Below are 22091 nucleotides of genomic sequence, written 5' to 3' on the forward strand. Positions count from 1 at the left end.
GATCCTAAGGGCAGCCCTAGGGCCCATCATCTGTGGTCCAGGAGGGCTTGGCAGCAGCATAGCTTCCAAACGGCAGAGGACTGGTGATGGATCAGCCATTCAATCACCTCCATGGGCTCAGACCTCTAGGATGGAACAGGTGCAGGAATAGCGGGTATCCCTGGACAGGGGTGGGCAGCTGGGTCAGGGAGGGGCTGTGGCTGGTGGATATGAGACCAGGAGCCAGACCTCTGTATTCTGCACATTACCCCTGCATCCCTCCAGCAGCCCATGCATCAGTGTAGTGACACTACCTGCCCTTGTCGAGCTTTCTCATTGGCTGGATGGGTAGGCAGTCAATACCGAAGTGTGACACGTGCTTTGAAGGCACATGTCATAGTGGCGTGGGCTGACTGGGAAGGCTTCCTGGAAGAAGTGATGTGTAAGCAGGGACTAGAATAGGAGTTAGCCAGGAAGAGGAAGGAGGGAGAGTTGAGGCAGAGGGAAGAGCAGAAGCAAAGACCTGCGTGTTGGGTATTCATGACCATATGTCCAGGGCCCGCTGGATGTCAGCCCCTGGGCAGGGTGGGCTCGAAGTGGGCCCAGCACAAGGATGGGCTGCCCCTAATCTGTAAAAGGAGAGCCATCAGACTTGAAGCTGGAAAGGGGCCCCGGCCATCAGGGGTCCTGAACTTCCCATGCAGGAGTGTGGACTTCATCCTGGGAGCAAGCAGGGGAGTGGCTTGACCAGATTGGCTCTCTGCCTGGGGCTGGAGAGGAAGCCAGACCTGAGGCGGGAATTCCAGTCGGGAGGCCGGTGGCAAGGACCTAGGGGGGCGATGGCAGTGGCCTGAGCCACCATCGTGGCAACTCTTACCAAAACACACATCTGACCCACACAATGGTAGCAGCAGAGGTCTTGGCATGGGGGGCTTGGTTGAGGGGCAATTCGGGGAAGGCTCCTGGGCCTCCCACTCCCCTCTTTTGGCTCCTAGGAGAGTCACTCAGCCTCCCCCTGAGCCTGCTTGCCTCGGACAGCAGCTCAGCCCCTTGCCAGGAGCCAGTTACAGGGCAAACAGCTCTCCACTTTCCTAGGAGGGCCAAAGGGGCTTTGTCCAACCCACAGCTGTCATTTGGATCCATGAGGAAAAGCCAGGCCTCCCACAAGGGCAGGTGGCAAGCTCATGCCTTCACCTTTGGAGCAGACTTGATGTTGAGAACCTCGAGGAGGAACTCAAAAGAGACCATGAGGAGTTGCCGTCGTGGCTCAGTGGTTAATGAATCTGACTAGGAACCATGGGGTTGCGGGTTCGATCCCTGGCCTTGCTCCATGGGTGAAGGATCCGGCGTTGCCCGTGAGCTGTGGTGTAGGTTGCAGACGCAGCTCAGATCCTGCATGGCTGTGGCTGTGGTGTAGGCTGGCAGCTGTTGCTCTGATTTGACCCCTAGTCTGGGAACCTCCATATGCTATGGGAGTGGCCCAAGAAATGGCAAAAAGACAAAAAGAGAGAGAGAGAGAGAGCATGCGTGACTGGGTAAGCCACTGGCTCCTTGGCCCCAGGGTTTCCTTTGCAGTCTGGACATTGTGCTTCCTTAAGAGACTCTCATTCCACATGCACCTGCATGTTCATTGCAGCTCTATTCACAATAGCCAGGACATGGAAACAACCCACATGTCCATCAACAGATGATTGGATTCAGAAGATGTGGTATATATACACAATGGAATACTACTCAGCCATAAAAAAGAATAACATAATGCCATTTGCAGCAACATGGATGGAACTAGAGAATCTCATACTGAGTGAAATGAGCCAGAAAGACAAAGACAAATACCATATGATATCACTTACAACTAATATCCAGCACAAATGAACATCTCCACTGAAAAGAAAATCATGGACTTGGAGAAAAGACTTGTGGCTGCCTGATGGGAGAGGGAGGGAGTGGGAGGGATCGGGAGCTTGGGGTTACCAGACACAACTTAGAGTAGATTTACAAGGAGATCCTGCTGAGTAGCATTGAGAACTATGTCTAGATATTCACGTTACAACAGAACAAAGGGTGGGGGGAAAAATGTAAATGTAATGTATACATGTAAGGATAACTTGATCCCCTTGCTGTACAGTGGGAAAATAAAATTAAAAAAAAAAGACATATCATAGACCTAAAAAAAAAAAAAAAGAAAAGAAAAAAGAGGCACACACACAAAAAAAACCCCTCTCATTTTCCAGTCACTGGGCCAGTGAGTGGCTCTAACCCCTCCACCCCACCCCAGCTCCCTTAATCCCAGGACTAGAATACAACATCATGGCCCTTGGCTACCCCAGAGATGACTCAGGGCTAACTGTTGGTTTGCCCCTGCTCTTACCTCTGCATGTGATACTCACAGCCCCTCCGGGTCATTCCATCAGACCCTAGCAGGGCCCAGTATAGAAAAACTGGCTCTACACAGAGCAGATGGCTGCTCTTCGGATCAAAAGCCCCATGGCCCCTGGGCCAGTAGCGATTTATTGTGGCTTCATCCATCTTAGCTGGTTGTTTAGAGAAGCACCAGTGTGGGGAACTAAGCAGAGACACCCGGGCTAAGGTGGAACTCCTGATGTGCACACAATTCCCTGATTTTCTTTTTTCTTTTCTTTTTTTCTTTTTTTCTTTTTTTTCTTTTTTGGCTTTAGAGGGCTGAACCTTCGGCATATGGAAGTTCCCAGGCTAGGGGTCAAATCAGAGCTGCAGCTTCTGCTGGCCTACACCACAGCCACAGCAACACAGGATCTGTGACCTACCCCACAGCTCATGGCAACGCTGGATCCCCGACCCACTGAGCAAGGCCAGGGATGGAACCCGCATCCTCCTGGATACCAGTCAGATTCCTTTCCACTGCACCCCAACAGGAACTCCCTCCCTGATTTTCTTATGGCACAAGATTCCAAGGCACCCTGTTTATCCCTTTCCCAGAGATCAAATTGAGGGGCAAGTTTCACCATAAGGAAACCTTTGGGGACCAGCTATTCCTTCGCCCAAAGCCAATTACAGTGAAAGGCAAGAGATAGAATGCTGGCCCCATTCTGTACTTCATTTTTTTTTTTTTTTTTTTTTTGTCTTTTTAGGGCCCCACCTGTGGCATATGGAGGTTCCCAGGCTAGGGATCCAATCGGAGCTGCAGCCGCTGGCCTACACCACAGCCACAGCAACACAGGATCTGAGCCGCATCTGTGACCTACAGCACAGCTCACAGCAACGCTGTATCTTTAACCCACTGAGTGAGGCCAGGGAGCAAACCCGCAACCTCATGGCTCCTGGTCGGATTCATTTCCACTGCGCCACGACAGAAACTCCCCATCTGGGCTTCAAAGGTGAGTGATGCCACTCAACCCAGGAGGTGTGTCTACTGGTGGGGATGGGGCTGGATTCTCCTTGTTTGTCTGTCCCTTTGAATTTGGCTGTCGATGTTCCATGACAGACAGGAAGAGTGAATACATGGTCTTTTTAAAATTTTTTTTTGATGAGTCATATTTTATTTTTTAACACTTTGATTTACAATGTTCTGTCCATTTCTGCTGCACAGCCAAGCGACCCAGTCATACATGTATACGTTCTTTTTCTTACATTCTCCTCCATCATATTCCATCACAAGTGACTAGATATAGTTCCCTGTGCTGCACAGCAGGATCTCATTGCTTATCCACTCCAAATGCAATAGTTTCCATCTACTGGCACCAAACTCCCAGTCCATTCCCCCCCGCCCCCGCTTGGCAACCGCAAGTCTGTTCTCCAAGTCCATGAGTTTGTTTCTTTTTTATAGTTAGGTTCAGTTGTGCTATATATTAGATTCCAGATATGAGTGATATCATATGGTATTTGTCTTTCTCTTTCTGACTGTCTTCACTTATTATGAGAGTCTCTAGTTCCATCCATATTGCTGCAAATGGCATTATTTTGTTCTTTTTTATGGCTGAGGAGTATTCTTCTGTGTGTGTGTGTGTGTGTGTGTGTGTGTGTGTACGAGCGCGCCTTTTGAGACAAGGAAGGCTTTAGGCCTCTCTTTTTCTAACTTCTTCTTCTTCTTTTTTTTTTTTTTCTTTTGCTTTTTTAGGGCCACACCCATGGCATATGGAAGTTCCCAGGCTAGGGATAGAATCAGAGCTACAGTTTCAGACCTACACCACAGCCACAGCAAGGAGGGATCCAAGATTCATCTTTGACCTATACCACAGCTCACAGCAATGCTAGATCCCCAACCCACTGAATAAGGCCAGGGATCGAACATGTATCCTCACGGATACAAGTCAGATTCATTTCTGCTGCCCCACTACAGGAACTCCCTCTTTGTGCAGCTTCTAACCTTCCTTCCCTTTTAAGACGAAAAGGGGTAAAGGTCACATTAAAAATAGCCCATAAATTGGAGTTCCCATCGTGGCTCAGCGGTTAATGAATCTGACTAGGAAACATGAGGTTGTGGGTTCGATCCCTGGCTTTGCTCAGTGGGTTGAGAATCCGGCGTTGCCGTGAGCTGTGGTGTAGGTTGCAGACGCAGCTCGGATCCCGCGTGGCTGTGGCTCTGGTGTAGGCCGGCGGCTGTGGCTGTGGTGTAGGCCGGTGGCTACAGCTCTGATTAGACCCCTAGCCTGGGAACCTCCATATGCTGTGGGAAGCAGCCCTGGAAAAGGCAAAAAGACAAAAAAAAAAAAAATAGCCCATAAACATCTTTGGAGCCTCGTGGTAAACAAACAAAGCTTTATTATTATTTTCTCCCTTCATTAAAAAATCGGGGCATTGAAAACGAACTGAGAGCTTGGGCCCCTGGGTTCACCTCCCCACCCCCCTTTAAGCAAAGTAGCCCCAGAGGAAGATGGCACAGCTGATGCAGACAATGAGGTTGATGTCCAGAAGGGTTTTCACCAAGGGGATTTCTTCCAAGGAAACAATGACCGGGTCAGCCCTGCTTGGGGGCTCCTCCTTGCCCTTGCTCTCCATCCCACAGAGCCATAAGATGGTTTTCACCACTTTGGACTGCTTTTTGGTCATGTCACCTAAAAAGAACCAAGTAAAGAAAGGTCATCAGGATGGACCACGTCTCCCAGACAAGAGAGAGGGGAGGGGACCCACCGGCGATGTTCTATGCACTGTGATAAAGACTTGAGGTTCCTTTTCTGGAAGGTGGTAATTAACATTAATGCTAGAAGGTTCTGGAAGATTGGTATTTTCAGACTTTTCACCATTTTCAGGTGCAGAATTTCAGTTGAAGAGATAGAGGCTCTGACTAACTTGAGCATTGCCACCCAGCTGGTTAGCAGAAGCAGAGGTGGCTGTGGGACCTGTTCTGTCTGACTCCCTGCCTGTATCGCATTGCCTGCCAGGGAGCTGAAGTGAAATGGGCACCCTGGTGGGAAACTCTCTTCATTTGGAGCCAGGGCTGCAAAATCAACTGCCATTGGAGCCATGAGAGCTCATTTGCTCATTCAACACCTCACCTCCACTGAGAAAGATTCTCTCTCTCATTTTTCTTGAAACACATGGTCTTCAGGTTTCATTCTAGTATTTTCCTGCTTTAGGATGACATGGACTCATAGCCATAATTTTTAAAAAAAAAAAAGCCATGTGTGATGATTAATGACCATCGCAGCCTTGGGATCATGCAGACAGTAGGGACTGGTGGGGTCCTTGGCTAACTGAGTATCCCAGATCTAAGGAACAGCTGCTTTACAGCCCCAGACAACTTTTTCAGTGCAGACATGTGGGCTCCATGTTGTCAGACCATCCAACTTTTCAAGAGATGATGGAGATCTGGGATTCTATTTGACCTCTCTTGACTTTTAAATATTAACCCACATCTTATTAAAATAGAAAGGGGGAGAAACCAAAATATGTCTGCAAGCTGCCAGTTTAAAACCAGGAATTTGGAAAACGCCAGCAATATCTCAGGGTTTTGTGAGGCTCCAATGAACTGTGTTTTAGTAGGCACTCAGCAAGCACTGGCGATCATTGCCCTTCTGCGGCTTCTGTTGCAAGCTGCTAACCCTTCCGGTGGCCAGAGAGTGAGAAAGGACCAGATCCTGGGAGTCAGGAGATGCCAAAATTCCGAGTGTGCCCCCTTTCCTGGCTTGTGATTTGATGGAAAAAATTCCCCTTAAACATATGATGCCTCTTTTTTCTTTTCTTTTTTTTTTTTTAGGGCCACACCCGAGGCATATGGAGATTCCCAGGCTAGGGGTCGAATCAGAGCTGCAGCCGCCGGCCGACACCACAGCCACAGCAACACGGATCCTTAACCCACTGAGCGAGGCCAGGAATTGAACCCACATCCTCATGGATAGGAGTCGGGTTCGTTATTGCTGAGTCACAGTGAGAACTCCCACATGGTGCTTCTTGAGGCTCCTACGGTAACTGAGGAGTGAGTCAACTCACAGCTGTGGGTTTTGGACGTGTTTTCTTGAACAATCTCAAACTGGATGTTGGTGCTGCTGGCCTCTGGTGTCCCGTTCTGAGAGACGGTGACAGGCACGGGAGTTGCCGATGGCACCTGTTCCTTCAGGACTATGGGGTCATGGCGAGTAAACCAGGTCAGGCGACTGACCTACAGAGCAGAGATGAAATGTGAGATGGGGATGGGGTGGCTGTCATCCTTTTGTTCCACCTCTTTCCAACCCCAAGCCCAGTCTTCACCTGAGTCTCTCCCAGTCTCGGCCTCCCCTCCATCCTCCTACAACTTCGGCTCCCTGCGTTTCCCCCATTCATTCCCCATCTTTCTGCAACAGCCCTAATTCTCCCACTGGGATCTCACCCTCCCTCCTTCCAGTCCCTGGAGCTTAACCCTAGCCTGTGGAGGCTCTGGGACCCACTGATCCATCCATCCATTTTTTTCTGGCCCCAGAGATTGAGTTGGTTCACAGATGATCATGTATCAAGAGCTGACTCTGGGGAGTTCCCGTCGTGGTGCAGTGGTTAACGAATCCGACTAGGAACCATGAGGTGGCGGGTTCAATCCCTGGCCTTGCTCAGTGGGTTAAGGATCCAGTATTGCTGTGAGCTGTGGTGTAGGTTGCAGACGCGGCTCAGATCTGGTGTGGCTATGGTTGTGGCGTAGGCCAGTGGCTACAGCTCTGATTAGACCCCTAGCCTGGGAACCTCCATATGCCGTGGGAGCAGCCCTAGAAAAGGCAAAAAGACAGAAAAAAAAAAAAAGAAAAAGAGCTGACTCTGGGAGTTCCCCTTGTGACTCAGTAGGTTAAGCACCTAACATAGTGTCCATGAAGATGAGGGTTGATCTGTGGGTTAAGGAGCCCACATTGCTGCAAGCTGTGGCAGAGTTCACAGGTGCAACTTGGATCCAGTGTTGCAGAGACTGTGACATAGGCTCTGGCTGTACCTCCAATTCACCCCCTAGCCTGGGAACTTATATATACTGCAGGTGCTGGAAATGTTGGGACAAAAATGCTTATCCTTCTAGAGTTCCCTGGTGGCCTAGCAGTTAAGGATCTGGTGTTGTTGCTGCTGTGACGCAGCTTCAATCCCTGGCCCGGCAACTGGCCCGTGCTGTGGGCATGCCCTCTCCCCCAAATGCTCATGCTTTTGCTAATGAGAATAAGAGAGGTTGTTAGCCTAGAAGCTGCTGGCCCCAAATGGGGCCTGAGTCTAGAAGTAAAAGTGAGAGATGCATTTTTTTTTTTTTTTGGTCTTTTCTAGGGCTGCACCTGCGGCATATAGAGGTTCCCAGGCTAGGGGTCGAATCAGAGCTGCAGCCACCGGCCTACACCAGAGCCACAGCAATGCCAGATCTGAGCCACGTCTGCAACCTACACCACAGCTCATGGCAGTGCGGATCCTTAACCCACGGAGCGAGACCAGGGATCGAACCCGCAACCTCACGGTTCCTAGTTGGATCTGTTAACCACGGCGCTGCGACGGGCACTCCGAGCGATGCATTCTGATGGTCTTTTCAGTGTCCTGAAATCAAGTCCTTCCTAAAACCCAGCCCTGGACTTTCCAGCTTTTGGACCACCAGTCCTTTTGGCTTAAGTCGGTATGTGTTGTCTTCCGCCACCCACCATGATGGATGCAGCATCAAACCCCAAAATACCATCTCCTGGGTGGGAGGTGCCGTGCACCAGCTCACAGTGGACACGGTGACCAATGTGACGGAAGACAGGATCATGGAGAAGTAGAGGTAGTGGACATCCCTCACCACCGCCGGGCGCTCATCTGGCTGGTCACACCGAGGCTGCGGGTAAATGAAGTCCAGGACCAGCCGAATCAAGCCTAGGAGAAGGCCCAAGATGAGACCTGAGAAGGCACCCTGCAAATCAGAGCAAGGCCGTCTTAGACAGGTGCAGGGCTGGGGGGCGGCCAGCGAGGGCCTCGGCAAACCTCCGCAAGCCCTCTCCCAAGCTTGGCTCTCTGGTGTCGGTCACTGCCGGGGTCAGGGTCTCCACAAGAGTGGGAGCTACTCATCTGTTCATCTTTTCCCTCTATTGTATCAGTTACATACAATTCTCTGTTAATGCCACTTCCCTGTTGAAGGACAAAAGGCATCCAAACAGAACCCCCAATGCGTCTCCGCAAAGGCCAAGTGACACCCTCCCCATATCTTCCTCCGAAGAACACATCCTCCCTGGCCACCTAAGTCACGACACCCTCCGGTCCCCTCTGCAGACCCCTCCTCTCCCCCTCATGGGCTAAAGGGCTGCTCCAGAGCTACCTTCTCATTGGTCCGCTTCCAGAAGCATCCCATGATGAAGACCACAGCCACGGGCGGCTGCAGGTAGGAGCTGATGGACTGGATGTAGATGAAGAGTTGGCCGCCCTGGCTGGCCTGGACCACAGGGATCCAGAGGATGGAGACCAGCACTAGAAGCAGCACGAACACTCTGGTGCCGGATGGAGAAAGACCCCTCCGATTAGCGTTATCTTCCCTGAATGGTTGTCTCCTCTCTTTTTCTCTCTCTCTCTCTTTCAATTTTTGTTTTGTTTTGTTTTGTTTTTGCCACACCTGCAGCATTATGGAAGTTTTCAGGCCAGGAATCAAATCTGAGCTGCAGCTGCAACCTATGCCACAGCTATGGCAACACTGGATCCTTAACCCACTGCACCCAGTGGGACCTGCTCTCTCTCTCTCTTCCTTTCTCTCTTTTCAGCTTTATTGAGGTAGAATTTATATGCCATAAGATTGACTCCTTGGAAATGTACAATCCAGGAACTTTGGGTACATTTAGAGAGTTATGCAATCAAGTTTTAGGACCTCCATCACTTACTGTATAGCACAGGGCACTGTGTGTGCTGCATAGTGATTGGGTCACTTTGCTATACAGCAAAACTTCAAAAACTATTGTGAAGCAAATATACTTTAATTAAAAAAAAAAAGAGTGGCCATTATTCCAAAAAGTTCCCTCATGCCCATTTACAGTTGCTTCTTGTTCCTACCCTAAACATATATATATCTGCTTCTGTCTCTAGGTTAGCTTTTTTCTGGACATTTCACAGAAATGGTATCATACAATATGTGGCCTTTCATAGTTGGCGTCTTCCACGTAGCATGTCTTTCTGGTTCGTAATATATCATGTAGAAGGATTTCATTCCTGGAGTTCCCGTCGTGGCTCAGCGGTTAACGAATCCGACCAGGAACCATGAGGTTGCAGGTTCAATCCCTGGCCTCGCTCAGCGGGTTAAGGATCCGGGGTTGCCAAGAGCTGTGGTGCAGGTTGCAGATGCAGCTCAGATCCTGCATTGCTGTGGCTCAGGCGTAGGCCGGTGGCTACGACTCTGATTCAACCCCTAGCCTGGGAACCTCCATATGCTGCGGGAGTGGCCCAAGAAATGGCAAAAAGACAAAAACAAAAAAACAACAAAAAAAGAAGAAGTATTTCATTCCTTTTCATTTTATTGTATTATGTATATATTTTGCTTTTTTAGGACCGTACCCGTGGCACATGGAAGTTCCCAGGCTAGGGGCTGAATCGGAGCTGCAGCTGCCAGCCCATACCACAGCCACATGCAACATGGGATCTGAGCTGTATCTGTAACCTACGGCAATGCTGATCCTTAGCCCACTGAGCGAACCCACATCCTCATGGATACTAGCCGGGTTCATAACCTGCAGAGCCACAATGGGAACTCCTCATTCCTTATTGTTGTTGAAAAATATTCCATTGAGTGGATACACCATTGTGTACCACTCTATCCTTCACCCATCAGTGGACCTTTGGATCATTTCTACTTTTTGACTATGGCAAAAAAAAAAAAAAAATGCACTGCTATGAACATTTGTGTTCAAGTCTTTGTGCAGACATACGACTTTGTTTCTAGGAATGCAATTTGCTGGGTGCTATGCTACGTTTGTGTTTAACTTTTTAAGAAACTGGAGTTCCCGGCATGGCTCAGTGGTTAACGAACCCGACTAGCATCCATGAGGATGTGGGTTCGATCCCTGGCCTTGTCAGTGGGTTAAGGATCTGGCGTCCCCATGAGCTGTGGTGTAGGTGGCAGATGCGGCTCAGATCCTGAGTTGCTATGGCTCTGGCATAGGCTGGAGGGTACAGCTCCGATTAGGATCCCTAGCCTGGGGACCTCCATATGCCGCCAGTGTGGCCCACAAAGCCAAAAAAAAAAAAAAGAAAAGAAAAGAAAGAAACTGCCAAACTGTTTTTGAACAGTTGTCCAATTCTACATTCCCACCTGCAAAGCATGAGGGTTCCACCTTCTCCACCTTCTTGTCTTTTTGATTATAGCCATTCTAGGGGGTGTATAGTGGTATCTTGCAATAACTTTCTAGATCACAGTCTCATTTTGTAGATTATTCTAGATTATAAGTCCTTTGTCAGATATATGGCTTGCAGATATTTTCTCCCAATCGGTGGCTTGTCTTATTGTTTTCCTTTGAAGTGAAAAAGTTTTAGCTTTGGGGAGTTCCCGTGGTGGCTCAGCAGTAACAAACCCGACTGGTATCCATAAGGATGAGGGTTCAATCCCTGGCCTCACTCAGTGGGTTAAGGATCCGGCATTGCTGTGCGCTGTGGTGTAGGCTGGCAGTTGCAGTTCTAATTTGGCCCCTAGCCTGGGAACTTCCATAAGCCACAGGAGCAGCCCTAAAAAGCAAAAGGGGGGGGGGAGGAAAGAAAGAAAAGAAAAAGGTTTAGATTTTTTTTTTCTTTTACTGGATTACACCTTTGGCATCATACCTTTCCCTAACTCAAGGCTGACAGCTCTTGGGGGACATCTTCTTGAGGGGCAGAGCCACGAGATGCCTATTTGCATATATTTTACGCCACTCACTCCAGTCACTTTAAATCCCCCCATTAGACCTCAGGGCTTTATTCATTTATTTTTTTCTTTTTAGAGCCACACCCACAGCATATGGAAGTTCCCAGGCTAGGGGTTGAATCGGAGCTGTACCTGCCAGTCTACACCACAGCCACAGCAGCACGGGATCCAGGCTGCATCTACAACCTAAGCTGCCGCTCGCAGCCACACCAGATGCTTAACCCACCGAGCAAGGCCAGGGATCCAACCTGCATCTTCATGGGCACCGGTTGGGTTCTTAACCTGCTGAGCCACCACAGGAACTCCTAGACTTCAGACTTTAAAGAAGACTTGGTCGATAACCCCCCCACACACACACCCCAATACCCGTAACCCCCTCCCCCCTTTTACCTGGCTACCTCCTAGTCACCCCCTGACGTCCCAATTCAAGTTGGAGTCTTTGCCTCTGAATCTCCTGGCTCCTGGGCTTATAACTTGCCTGTGGACTTCTTTTCTCTAGAGCCACGAAGGCAATACTGAGTCTTTTCTTTCTGCTGCGAGACACCTGGCACCTGGCACCTCGTAGGTGCCTACTGAACATCCCTTGAAGGAACGCATGAATGCATCATGACTCTCTCCTACACAGAATCCTACCTATGTCCCCTTTGCCGTCGGAGGAGGCCGAGCCAGCCTGGACAAGTCACTGATGGCTGATGACACGTGTCCTCCGGGCAGCTCAGCGTTCCCCTCCCTGCCGATCTGGACTTTTCACACACACCCCCGACCCCCAAGAAGACGTTACCTGCCCACGATCATGAGCTCCCTTTCCGAGGCCCGAGGCCGGAGGTGATTCCAGAGGTCCATGGTGAAGATGGTGCTGGCACTGTTAAAGATGGAGGTGAGGGAGGACATGAGCGCCGCCACCATCACAGCCATCATGAGCCCACGGAGCCCTGGGGGCAGAAGGGAGGTCTGTGGGCCTCGGGCTTGTGCTGCCAACAGTGGCCGCCCTCCCTGCGGCGGATCCCATTGCCCAGCCCGCTCCTCCCAGGAGGTCCACCTCCCAAGAGGCCGAAGTCAGGGCTGGGAGCCAAGAGGAGGGACTCAGAGCAGTGGGGGGAGGGGAGCCCCCCCGCCCCCACAGAGCCATCGCCATCGGGGGTGGAGGTGCGGGGTGCGGGGCTTAGGGCTTCGTTCATCAGCCCAGAGCCCATGCCTTCTCACGGCCCTCACATCTGGTTCCCTTCCCCCCGCCCCTTAGATCAGAGTCCAGCCAAGGGTCTCCTTGCCGGCTGCCCTACAGGGACTCAATTTAGGGGTGAGGGATCGTTACCCATAGGCAGGAGTTCCAGCACCAGTTTGGGGTACGCGATGTCAGAGCAGCCGGCCGGGTTGCTACACACCTTCTGGCAGATTTCTGGGTCTGCGCAAGCCACTTGGTCTGTGGGGGAAAGAGGCCCAGAGCAGAGCAGACAGACCCTCAGAGCTTGGCCAAAACGCAGCCCAGGACAGGCCAGCACCAGGAGACAGGATTACTGGGTATTAAGTGCACAGCTCAGTCAAATGAAAAGGAGCCTAGGAGTTCCCGTCGTGGCGCAGTGGTTCACGAATCCGACTAGGAACCATGAGGTGGTGGGGTTGATCCCTGGCCTTGCTCAGTGGGTTAAGGATCCAGCGTTGCCGTGAGCTGTGGTGTAGGTCGCAGACGCAGCTGGGATCTGGCATGGCTGTGGCTGTGGTATAGGCTGGCGGCTACAGCTCTGATTAGACACCTAGCCTGTTAAACCAGAGTCTTCTGGCTTAAACATTCGGAACCTCAGTTGCCACATCTGTTACATTGGCACAGCAGTGTAACTCTCCTTCACAAGATTATGATGAGGATTGACTGGGAGTTTGGGGGCACACAGTGGGTTACGGATCCAGCATTGCACTGCAGCATCTTGGGTCACTGCTGTGCCACGAGTTCAATCCCTGGCCAGGGGAGTTTCTGCATGCTGTGAGCGTGGCCAAAAAAAAATTTTTTTTTTTTTTTGTCTTTTTCTTGAGCCACTCCCATGGCATATGGAGGTTCCCAGGCTAGGGGTTGAATTGGAGCTGTAGCTGCCAGCCTACGCCAGAGCCACAGCAACGCAGGATCCGAGCCACATCTGCGACCTACACCACAGCTCACAGCAACGCCAGATCCTTAACCCACTGAGCAAGGGCAGGGATCGAACCCGCAACCTCATGGTTCCCAGTCGGATTCGTTAACCACTGCGCCATGACGGGAACTCCCCCCCACCCAAAGTTTTTTTTTACAATATGGTGAGGATTGTCTGAGATGATATATGGAACACACTAGCACAGAGTCTGAGATATAGGAGGTGCTAAGTACGTTTCAGCTATTATTACTGTAACCCAAATAAAGCCGAGACACCTAGTGGCCAGTCTCAGCAGGGTCTTACATCAGGCTCCTGAAGCCCCCACCCAGCAACACCTCCCCAGAAAAAGGACACAAGCAGTTCACCTCTTTGCCTAAGTTCATCAGAAGGGCTAAACAGAATGCAATCACTTGACACATGGCAATTTTTTTTTTTTGGCTTTTTAGGGCCACATGCATGACACATGGAGGTTCCCAGGCTAGGGGTTGAATTGGAGCTACAGCTGCCAGCCTATACCACAGCCACAGGAACACCAGATCTGAGCCACATCTGCAACCTACACCACAGCTCATGGCAATGCTGGATTCTTACCCCACTGAGTGAGGCCAGGGATCCAACCCTCATCCTCATGGATGCTAGTCAGGTTTGTTACCACTGAGCCACCATGGGAACTCCAGGCAAATATTTTTTAGTTTCCACTTTTCACCATCACCTTCTCAATAGTACAGTAGTTTAACAGCTTTTCCTCATTGCAGACTCATAAAAACCCAACCAGGCTCTGAATTTCTCTCTCTTCCTCTTTCTGTATTTCCATGTCAATTCTTTTCTGTCCTAAGCAGCATTCTGATTTTCTAGGAGAAATCCATCCAGACTTCCTGGCATCGTAGGTTCTGTTCATCATGATGAATATACCCCAAGCTTATAGGTACAGACCTCCTGCTTGGAATTCAGAAGAAGAGATTTTTTAAAAAATTATACTAGTATGTGGCACAGAGTAGATACTCAATACATTTGCCTTGGGGGGAGGCTAGCTATCTCATTATTATTATTATTATCTTCAGAGGGGGAAGGGACCTGGGTATAATCCCCTAGCAAGCACGTGTCAGAGGCAGAACTTAGACCAAGGTCTCTCAGCTCCCAATCTTTCGGAGAAAGAAGGTTAAGAGAGTGTAGATTGGGAGTTTCTGTCGTGGCGCAGTGGTTAACGAATCCGACTAGGAACTATGAGGTTGCGGGTTCGATCCCGGGCCTTGTTCCGTGGGTTAAGGATCCGGCGTTGCTGTGAGCCGTAGTGTAGGTTGCAGATGCGGCTCGGATCCCGTGTTGCTGTGGCTCTGGTGTAGACTGGCAGCTACAGCTCTGATTTGACCCCTAGCCTGGGAACCTCCATATGCCTTGGGAGCAGCCCAAGAAATAGCAAAAAGACAAAAAAAAAAAAAAAAAAAAAGAGAGAGAGTGTAGGTTGTTTCAATGGTATGGCACCCGTGTTTGAATGACAGCTTTCTCATTACCCTCTCTCTTCCTCAACTCTTCCTCTCTGAGTTGAGCCATGCTCTCACCACCATCTCAATGCCAGCCCAACACCACTCATCCCCACTGGACCACTCGTAAACCCTCAAGTCTCTTTTGCCAGCTGGCTCTAGGAATATCCATAAAGAACTCCCAGACCCTCCCTCTGCTCAATCCAAAGGCTTCTATCCTTCTTCCTCATTCTTATGGGTGACATTGCCTTCCAGCCCACCTTCCACAGTAAATGAGAATGACCTTGAACCTTCGTTTAGGGGTGGGCTCGAAGCCCTTCACTGCGCATACCCATCTCCTGGGTTCTGATGCATCATCAATGTCATGGTCATCATTTGGCTGAGGCCTCAAGTTCACAAATGGCCTCAAATACAGAGGTGTGACAATATCTCCAGATGAGGTTGTTTGTTCTTTATATGTTTACCTGTGCTACTAAAACTGTTAATTTAATAAATGTAAACGTTTAAAGTACATCACAACTTTAACATCTAATATCGTTGATTCCTTTTTTTTTTTTTTTGTCATTTCTTGGGCCGCTCCCGCAGCATATGGAGGTTCCCAGGCTAGGGGTCTAATTGGGAGCCGTAGCTGTCGGCCTACACCACAGCCACAGCAATGCAGGATCCGAGCCGCATCTGCAACCTACACCACAGCTCACAGCAACACCAGATCGTTAACCCACTGAGCAAGGCCAGGGATCGACCCCGCAACCTCATGGTTCCTAGTCGGATTCGTTAACCACTGCGCCACGACGGGAACTCCTGATTCCTTTTTTAATTAAAAATGTGTTTAATGATGTATAGTTGATTTATAGTATTTCACGCATATGGCAAAGTGATTCAATTATACATATGTATCTGTTCTTTTTCAGATTCTTTTCCATTGTAAGATATTACAAGATATTGAATATAACAGGTCCTTGTTTGTCTGTTTTATATATAGTAATGTGTATCTGATAATCCTTAATTCATAATTTATACCTCCCCTCTAATATTGTTGATTCTTCATTTTCTTTCTTTTTTGGCGGGGGATTATGTGCCTGTGGGCATGTGGAAGTTGCCAAGCCAGGGATGGAACCCCAGACCCTGCAGCCACCCAAGCCACTGTAGTGACAATGCTGGATTCTTAACCCACTGCATCAGGGAACTCCCATTTTCTCTCTCTCTTCTATTTATTTATTTTTTAAATTTTTTGTCTGTTTAGGGCTGCACCTGCAGCACATGGAGGTTCCCAGACTAGGGGTCGAATTGGAACTGCACTTGCCAGCCTACATCCACAGCCACAGCAACGTGGGATCTGAGCTACCTCTGCAACCTACATCACAGCTCATGGCGATGCCGGATCCTTAACCCACTGAGCAAGGCCAGAGATTGAACCCACATCCTAGTGGATATGAGTCAGATTCGTTTCCACTGCACCACAGTGGGAACTCCCGAAAATGGTAATTGACAAGAAGTATCGAGATGAAACCATCGTGCTGAGAAAAATGTTTTCGAGGGGTCAAAGTTCTTACCTTGTTTATGACTCTTCCGAGGAAGCTTAGGCGAAGATTAGAAGAGAATTACAGTCCTGTGACCAGGACATGGTATGGAACCTCCCAGGTGGGGCAAAGATCTTGTTTACGTTCAAATCTTGTGAGTTCTGCCTCTTGTGGTCCAATAGCTCCTCTCGTCAGGGGGCAGCAAGAGGGAGCAGGACCCTCCTCGAGAGAGTTCAGTTAACTACTTAGTTTTTGTTTAACTTTCTAGGAATGCAACCTTCAACCGCGAAACACGTGACAGACGCCAAGTTTGTAAAAGTGTGTTTATGGCAGAAAAGCGTTGTTTGTGCAGGCTACAGAATATGTTTGTCCCAGGGAAACCAGTTGGCTCAGCTAAGTTATACATGAAACCAGCAGCCTTGGGATCGTTAACCCACCATTCGCTACTATCTGCTCACCTGTCATGGGTTAATGAATCACCCATTTCATATACGGAGTGGATTCCTTTGTCAGACACTCCGATGCTTGAAATAAAGGATGGCTCTGGCAGAGTCCAATCCAAACCCAGCATCAAACCTACTTGTTCCAAAGGCCAACATTCATGGAAGGTTCACGGTGACTGAGATATCACAAAGAAACACTGTACACACACCTTCTCAGGTAACCTAACAACTCCGTGGGGAAGATATTGTGAGTATATTCTTTTTTTTTGATGAGGGGGCGGGGGGGCCACACTCGAGGCATATAGAAGTTCCCAGGTAGGAGTCGCATTGGAGTGACAGCTGCCAGCCTATGCCACAGCCACAGGAACGCCAGATCTGAGCCATATCTGCGACCTACACCACAGCTCACGGCAATGCCAGATCCTTCACCCACTGATCAAGGCAAGGGATCAAACCTGCATCCTTATGGATACTAGTTGGATTCATTTCCGCTGCGCCACAAGGGAAACTCCCTGTTATTGTACCTGTGTTAAAGACAAGTAAGCTGAAGCCCAGAGAGGCGAAACAGCATCCCCAAACCACACAGCTAGTAAGTACCATGGATAGGACTCAAAAGCTTAGTGTTTTCCAAAGATAAGTAGAGAGGATTGGCTTTGGAAATAGGTACATTTCTGGACTCTTGCGTTTTACAATTTTGAGGGTTGTCGTGCTTCTCTCCAGAGTTCCTGTATGAGTGTGTGCCATTTCTCAGATGAACTGAGTGGAAGAGGGTATTGTCCAGGCTCTTGGGAGCTCAGGATCTGAGCATCTTTTTAGCCAGTGTAGGACCCATTTGAAAATCCAGTGGGGCAGAGTTCCTGCTATGGTGCAACGGGATCTGAAGCATCTCTGCAACATCAAGATGCAGGTGTGATCCCAGGCCCAGCACAGTGAGTAAAAGGATCCCGCCTAGGTTACAACAGCAACTTTAGATCTGATCCCTGGCCCGGGAACTCCATATGCCACAGGGCAGCCAACAATGCAAAAAAAAAAAATTTTTTTTTTTCAGTGGGAGCTGATGGAGCTGAGATAAGAAAAGTATGGGAACAGGAACAGTGGCTTGGCCTGGCACTCGGCCCTTTAGACCTGGGCTCGTTAAAAACAGGTTGCTGGGCCCCACCCCTAGAGATCCGGATTCAACAAGTCTTGGATGGGGATCGAAAGTTTACATTTTTGTTTGTTTGTTTGTTTTTAGGGCTACACCTGCAGCATATGGAAATTCCCAGGCTGGGTGTCGAATCAGAGCTACAGCTGCTGGGCTACACCATAGCCACAGCAATGTGGGATCTGAGCTGCATCTGTGACCTTTACCGCAGCTCACAGCAACATCGGATCCCTAACCCACTGCACAAGGCCAGGGTTCAACCCGCATCCTCATGTATCCTGGTTGGGTTTGTTACCACTGAGCCATGACGGGACCTCCTGCATTTCTAGCAAGTTCCAGGATGACCTTAATGCTGCTAGACTGGGGACCACACTTTGAGAAGCTTGGGTCAAGCCCTTCACCCCCCTCACCCCCTCCACCCTAACTTCACTTTCTGAATTTCTTGTGCACTTATTGCTAGCACCATATGCTACAGTGTCTTGACATCTCTTTTCTTTGACTTCTTCAAGTGTAGCAGACTCATCCATTACATTTCAAACTCCCTAGAGGAGCGGAACATGGAGTTATGTTTCATTTAATAATCACCCTTGATGGGCTGACTGCTAGGAACTAATCCCTGCCCGGCATTCCTGTGACAGCTCGCCAGGTATTTTCCTCACAGCATTTAGTACAATCAGTGACGATCTCATTTAGGTATTTTTTTTCTTTTTAAAGTTTATTTTAGTTAGTTACTGATTTTGCATTTTCTAGGGCTGCACCCATGGCACACGGAAGTTCCCAGGCGAGGGGTCCCATCTGAGCTGCAGCTGCTAGCCTGTACCACAGCCACAGCAACACGGGATCCAAGCTGAGTCTGCACCACAGCCACAGCAATGCAGGATCCAAGCCAAGTCTGCAACCTCCACCACAGCTCATGGCAGCGCTGGATCCTTAACACACTGAGCAAGTCCAGGAATCAAACCCGCATCCTCATGGATACTATGTCCGGTTCCTAACCCACCGAGCCACAGTGGGAACTCCCAGGAATTTATTTTTCAATCTGTCTCCTCCACCACTAGAACATAAGCCCACAACGGCAGGATACTGTATGTCCTGGTCACTGATGGACCTCCAGAATCTTCTGGAATAAGGCCTGGCAGGTTAACTGGCTCTCAAAATATTTGCTGAATCCATGCAAGAACAACTGAGTGAATCAGTTCACTTCTCTGAACTTTAATGTTTCATCAGTAAATGAAAATAGCAATAATAATACTTGCCTTATAAGGTTGTTTTGAGGAATAAATGAGATCACAGGTGTCTAATGATAAAAATGAAGACTTGGAGTTGCCATTGTGGCGCAGTGGTTCACGAATCCGACTAGGAACAATGAGGTTGTGGGTTCGATCCCTGGCCTTGCTCAGTGGGTTAAGGATCTGGTGTTGCTGTAAGCTGTGATGTAGGTTGCAGACGCGGCTCGGATCCCGTGTTGCTGTGGCTCTGGTGTAGGCCAGTGGCTACAGCTCTGATTATACCCCTAGCCTGGGAACCTCCATATGCTGCGGGTGCGGCCCTAGAAAAGTCAAAAAGACAAAAAAAAAAAAAAAAAAAAAAAAAAAAAAAGAAGACTTATGTTGTGCTTACGACCAGAACTGGCCAGGAACTGCTTTAAAGCTTTCAAAATTATTATGGTCATTTATACAAGTAAGGAAACAAAAGCCAAGGGAAATTAAGTGATGTATCCAAAGCTAGTGAGTGGCAGGGCCAAGATGCAGGCAAGGCATTTCAGATCAGAGTCCATATCCATAACCACCACAAACCACTGCCAAACTCCTCAGACAGGGACTGGCCCTCAGCACAATGCATGTTGGTTGTTTTAAGCTACTTGTTCAGAGGTCATGGCTCAGGGGTTAACGAACCTGACTAGTATCCATGAGGACATGGGTTCGATCCCTGGCCTTGCTCAGTGGGTTAAGGACCCGGCATTGCCATGAGCTGTGGTATAGGGTTCAGACATGGCTCAGGTCCTGCGTTGCTGTGGCTGTGGGGTAGGCTGGCAGCTATAGCTCTGATTCGACCCCTAGCCTGGGAACCTCCAAATGCTGCAATCAAGGCCCTAAAAAGACCAAAAAAAAAAAAAAAAAGCACTTTTTCTTTTCATATGTCATCTTACTCCATAGCTGTATATTTTCCATCAAGTCATCATCAAACCCAGATCCCAGTTCTTACGCTCATCCGGGATGTTTCAAGCCTTGGGCTCCCTCCCTGGAAACAGGACCAACATCCACCAGGACTGGAGAAGAACAAGCCCAGCCTCTATCTCCACAGACAGCACCACCTAATTCATACTGTTCTAAATTATTTTGACAGGAGTTCCCATCGTGGCTCAGGGGTTAACAAATCTGACCAGGAACCATGAGGTTGCAGGTTTGATCCCTGGCCTTGCTCAGTGGGTTAAGGATCTGGCATTGCCATGAACTGTGGTGTAGGTCACAGACTTGGCTCAGATCCTGCGTTGCTGTGGTTCTGGTGTAGACCAGCAGCTGCAGCTCCGATGAGACCCTAGCCTGGGAACCTCCATATGCCGCAGGTGTGGCCCTAGAAAACACACACACACACACACACACACATTATTTTGACAAAACTTCTGGACCAATTAACTAACCATTCCCTCCCACTCTTTCTTTACTTCTGCACAACAGCACGTAGAATAAGGCACAGAGGGCCAAGCGTTCTGCCCCTTGGTATAACCACCTTGGTATAAGTACCATGCGCTAGACGACAGCCCCACTGGAGCTCCATACAGCAGCCTTGGTAGAAAGGGATTGAGCTTTCTGAGCTTTCTGAGCTTTCTGCACAACAGCATGTAGAATAAGGCACAGAGGGCCAAGCGTTCTGCCCCTTGGTATAAGCACCTTGGTATAAGTACCATGCGCTAGACGACAGCCCCACTGGAGCTCCATACAACAGCCTTGGTAGAAAGGGATTGACCTCGCTGAAGCAATGAGGAGCTTTCTTCCATACAGATAACCAGCTCCTGACATCACAGTGACTCCACCCAACATCCCCCACGGCCAGTCCTGTTTCACCCCCACGCTGCCAACCTCATCCCTCTACCAATTAAAAAAAAAAAAAAGCTAAGGCAAATACTCTAGAGGTTTTGATATGCCTGATTTTGTTAAACATACCCCCAAGGAGTTCCCTTGTGGCTCATTTGGTTAAGGACCTGGCCTTGTGGCACAGGTTTGATCCCTGTCCCAGGAACTTCTGCATGCCATGGTGCAGCCAAAGGAAAAAAAAATTACCCCCAAAGGGTTCTATGGGACCACATTGACAAAATACTGGGTTTACATACTTGAGATTTCAGGGAGCATAATATTTTAGCTTAGTGTGTGATATATATATATATGATATTTATTTATTTATTTTGTCTTTTTGCCTTTTCTGGGGCTGCTCCCGCGGCACATGGAGGTTCAAACCAGAGCTATAGCTGCCGGCCCATGCCAGAGCCATAGCAACGCGGGATCCGAGCTGCATCTGTGACCTACACCACAGCTCACGGCAATGCCAGATCCTTAACCCACTGAGCAAGGGCAGGGATCGAACCCGCAACCTCATGGTTCCTAATTGGATTCGTTAACCACTGTGCTACGACGGGAACTCCTATATATGATATTTCAATTTCGTTGAGGCAAGCAAGGCTCCTGATTTGCCTCTGCATTCGATTTGGTCTGGGACTTCTATAGGACGTTCCCACTGAACCCGTGATGGGAGACAGCATAGAGTCCATAGAGTCCCGGGTGGAGATGCCTCAGTTGAATCGCCAGGAAGGGACTCCAGCTGCATTCATGTGGGGCCGTCAGTAATATGATCAGAACGCTTCACAGGGTCTGAGGCTCACAGAAACCCCACCTCCCCTCCCCAATGTCTTCTTACCTGGAAAGAGGACACGGCTGACCATGCCAGGGAACACCATGATGAAAAGGGGCAGCACCTTCAGGTAAGCGGCCATCAGAGAGCCTCCTTTGGCATGGGACAGGTTCTTAGCAGCCAGCGTCCGCTGGACAATCACCTGGAAAACAGGGGAGCGGCTGGAAGTTGCGATGGCTTTTTCTTAAGATGTGCACAGCTCCTTGGTAGGCACAGCAGACTCAGAAGGTTGGTTTGCCTG

General features: G+C 49.3%; 1 protein-coding gene across 6 annotated transcripts in view; it reads right to left on the minus strand.

The window, feature by feature from the left end:
- Window positions 1–4687: 4687 nt before the first annotated feature.
- Window positions 4688–22091, minus strand: part of SLC5A11 (solute carrier family 5 (sodium/glucose cotransporter), member 11) — a 79869-nt gene continuing 62465 nt past the window's right edge. For 4 of the 6 annotated variants that reach the window (XM_021081312.1, XM_021081311.1, XM_021081314.1 and 1 more), the window contains 7 exons: window positions 21857–21992; window positions 12549–12656; window positions 12018–12168; window positions 8678–8846; window positions 8060–8275; window positions 6388–6556; window positions 4688–5012 (listed from right to left, as the gene is read on the minus strand). In XM_021081312.1, coding sequence (XP_020936971.1) covers window positions 4807–5012; window positions 6388–6556; window positions 8060–8275; window positions 8678–8846; window positions 12018–12168; window positions 12549–12656; window positions 21857–21992 — 1155 coding nt within the window. In that variant the 3' untranslated portion in view covers window positions 4688–4806. 6 annotated transcript variants of the gene reach the window in all.

This window comes from Sus scrofa, unplaced genomic scaffold (assembly GCF_000003025.6).
Source record: "Sus scrofa isolate TJ Tabasco breed Duroc unplaced genomic scaffold, Sscrofa11.1 Contig1431, whole genome shotgun sequence".
Taxonomy (NCBI): Eukaryota; Metazoa; Chordata; class Mammalia; order Artiodactyla; family Suidae; genus Sus; species Sus scrofa.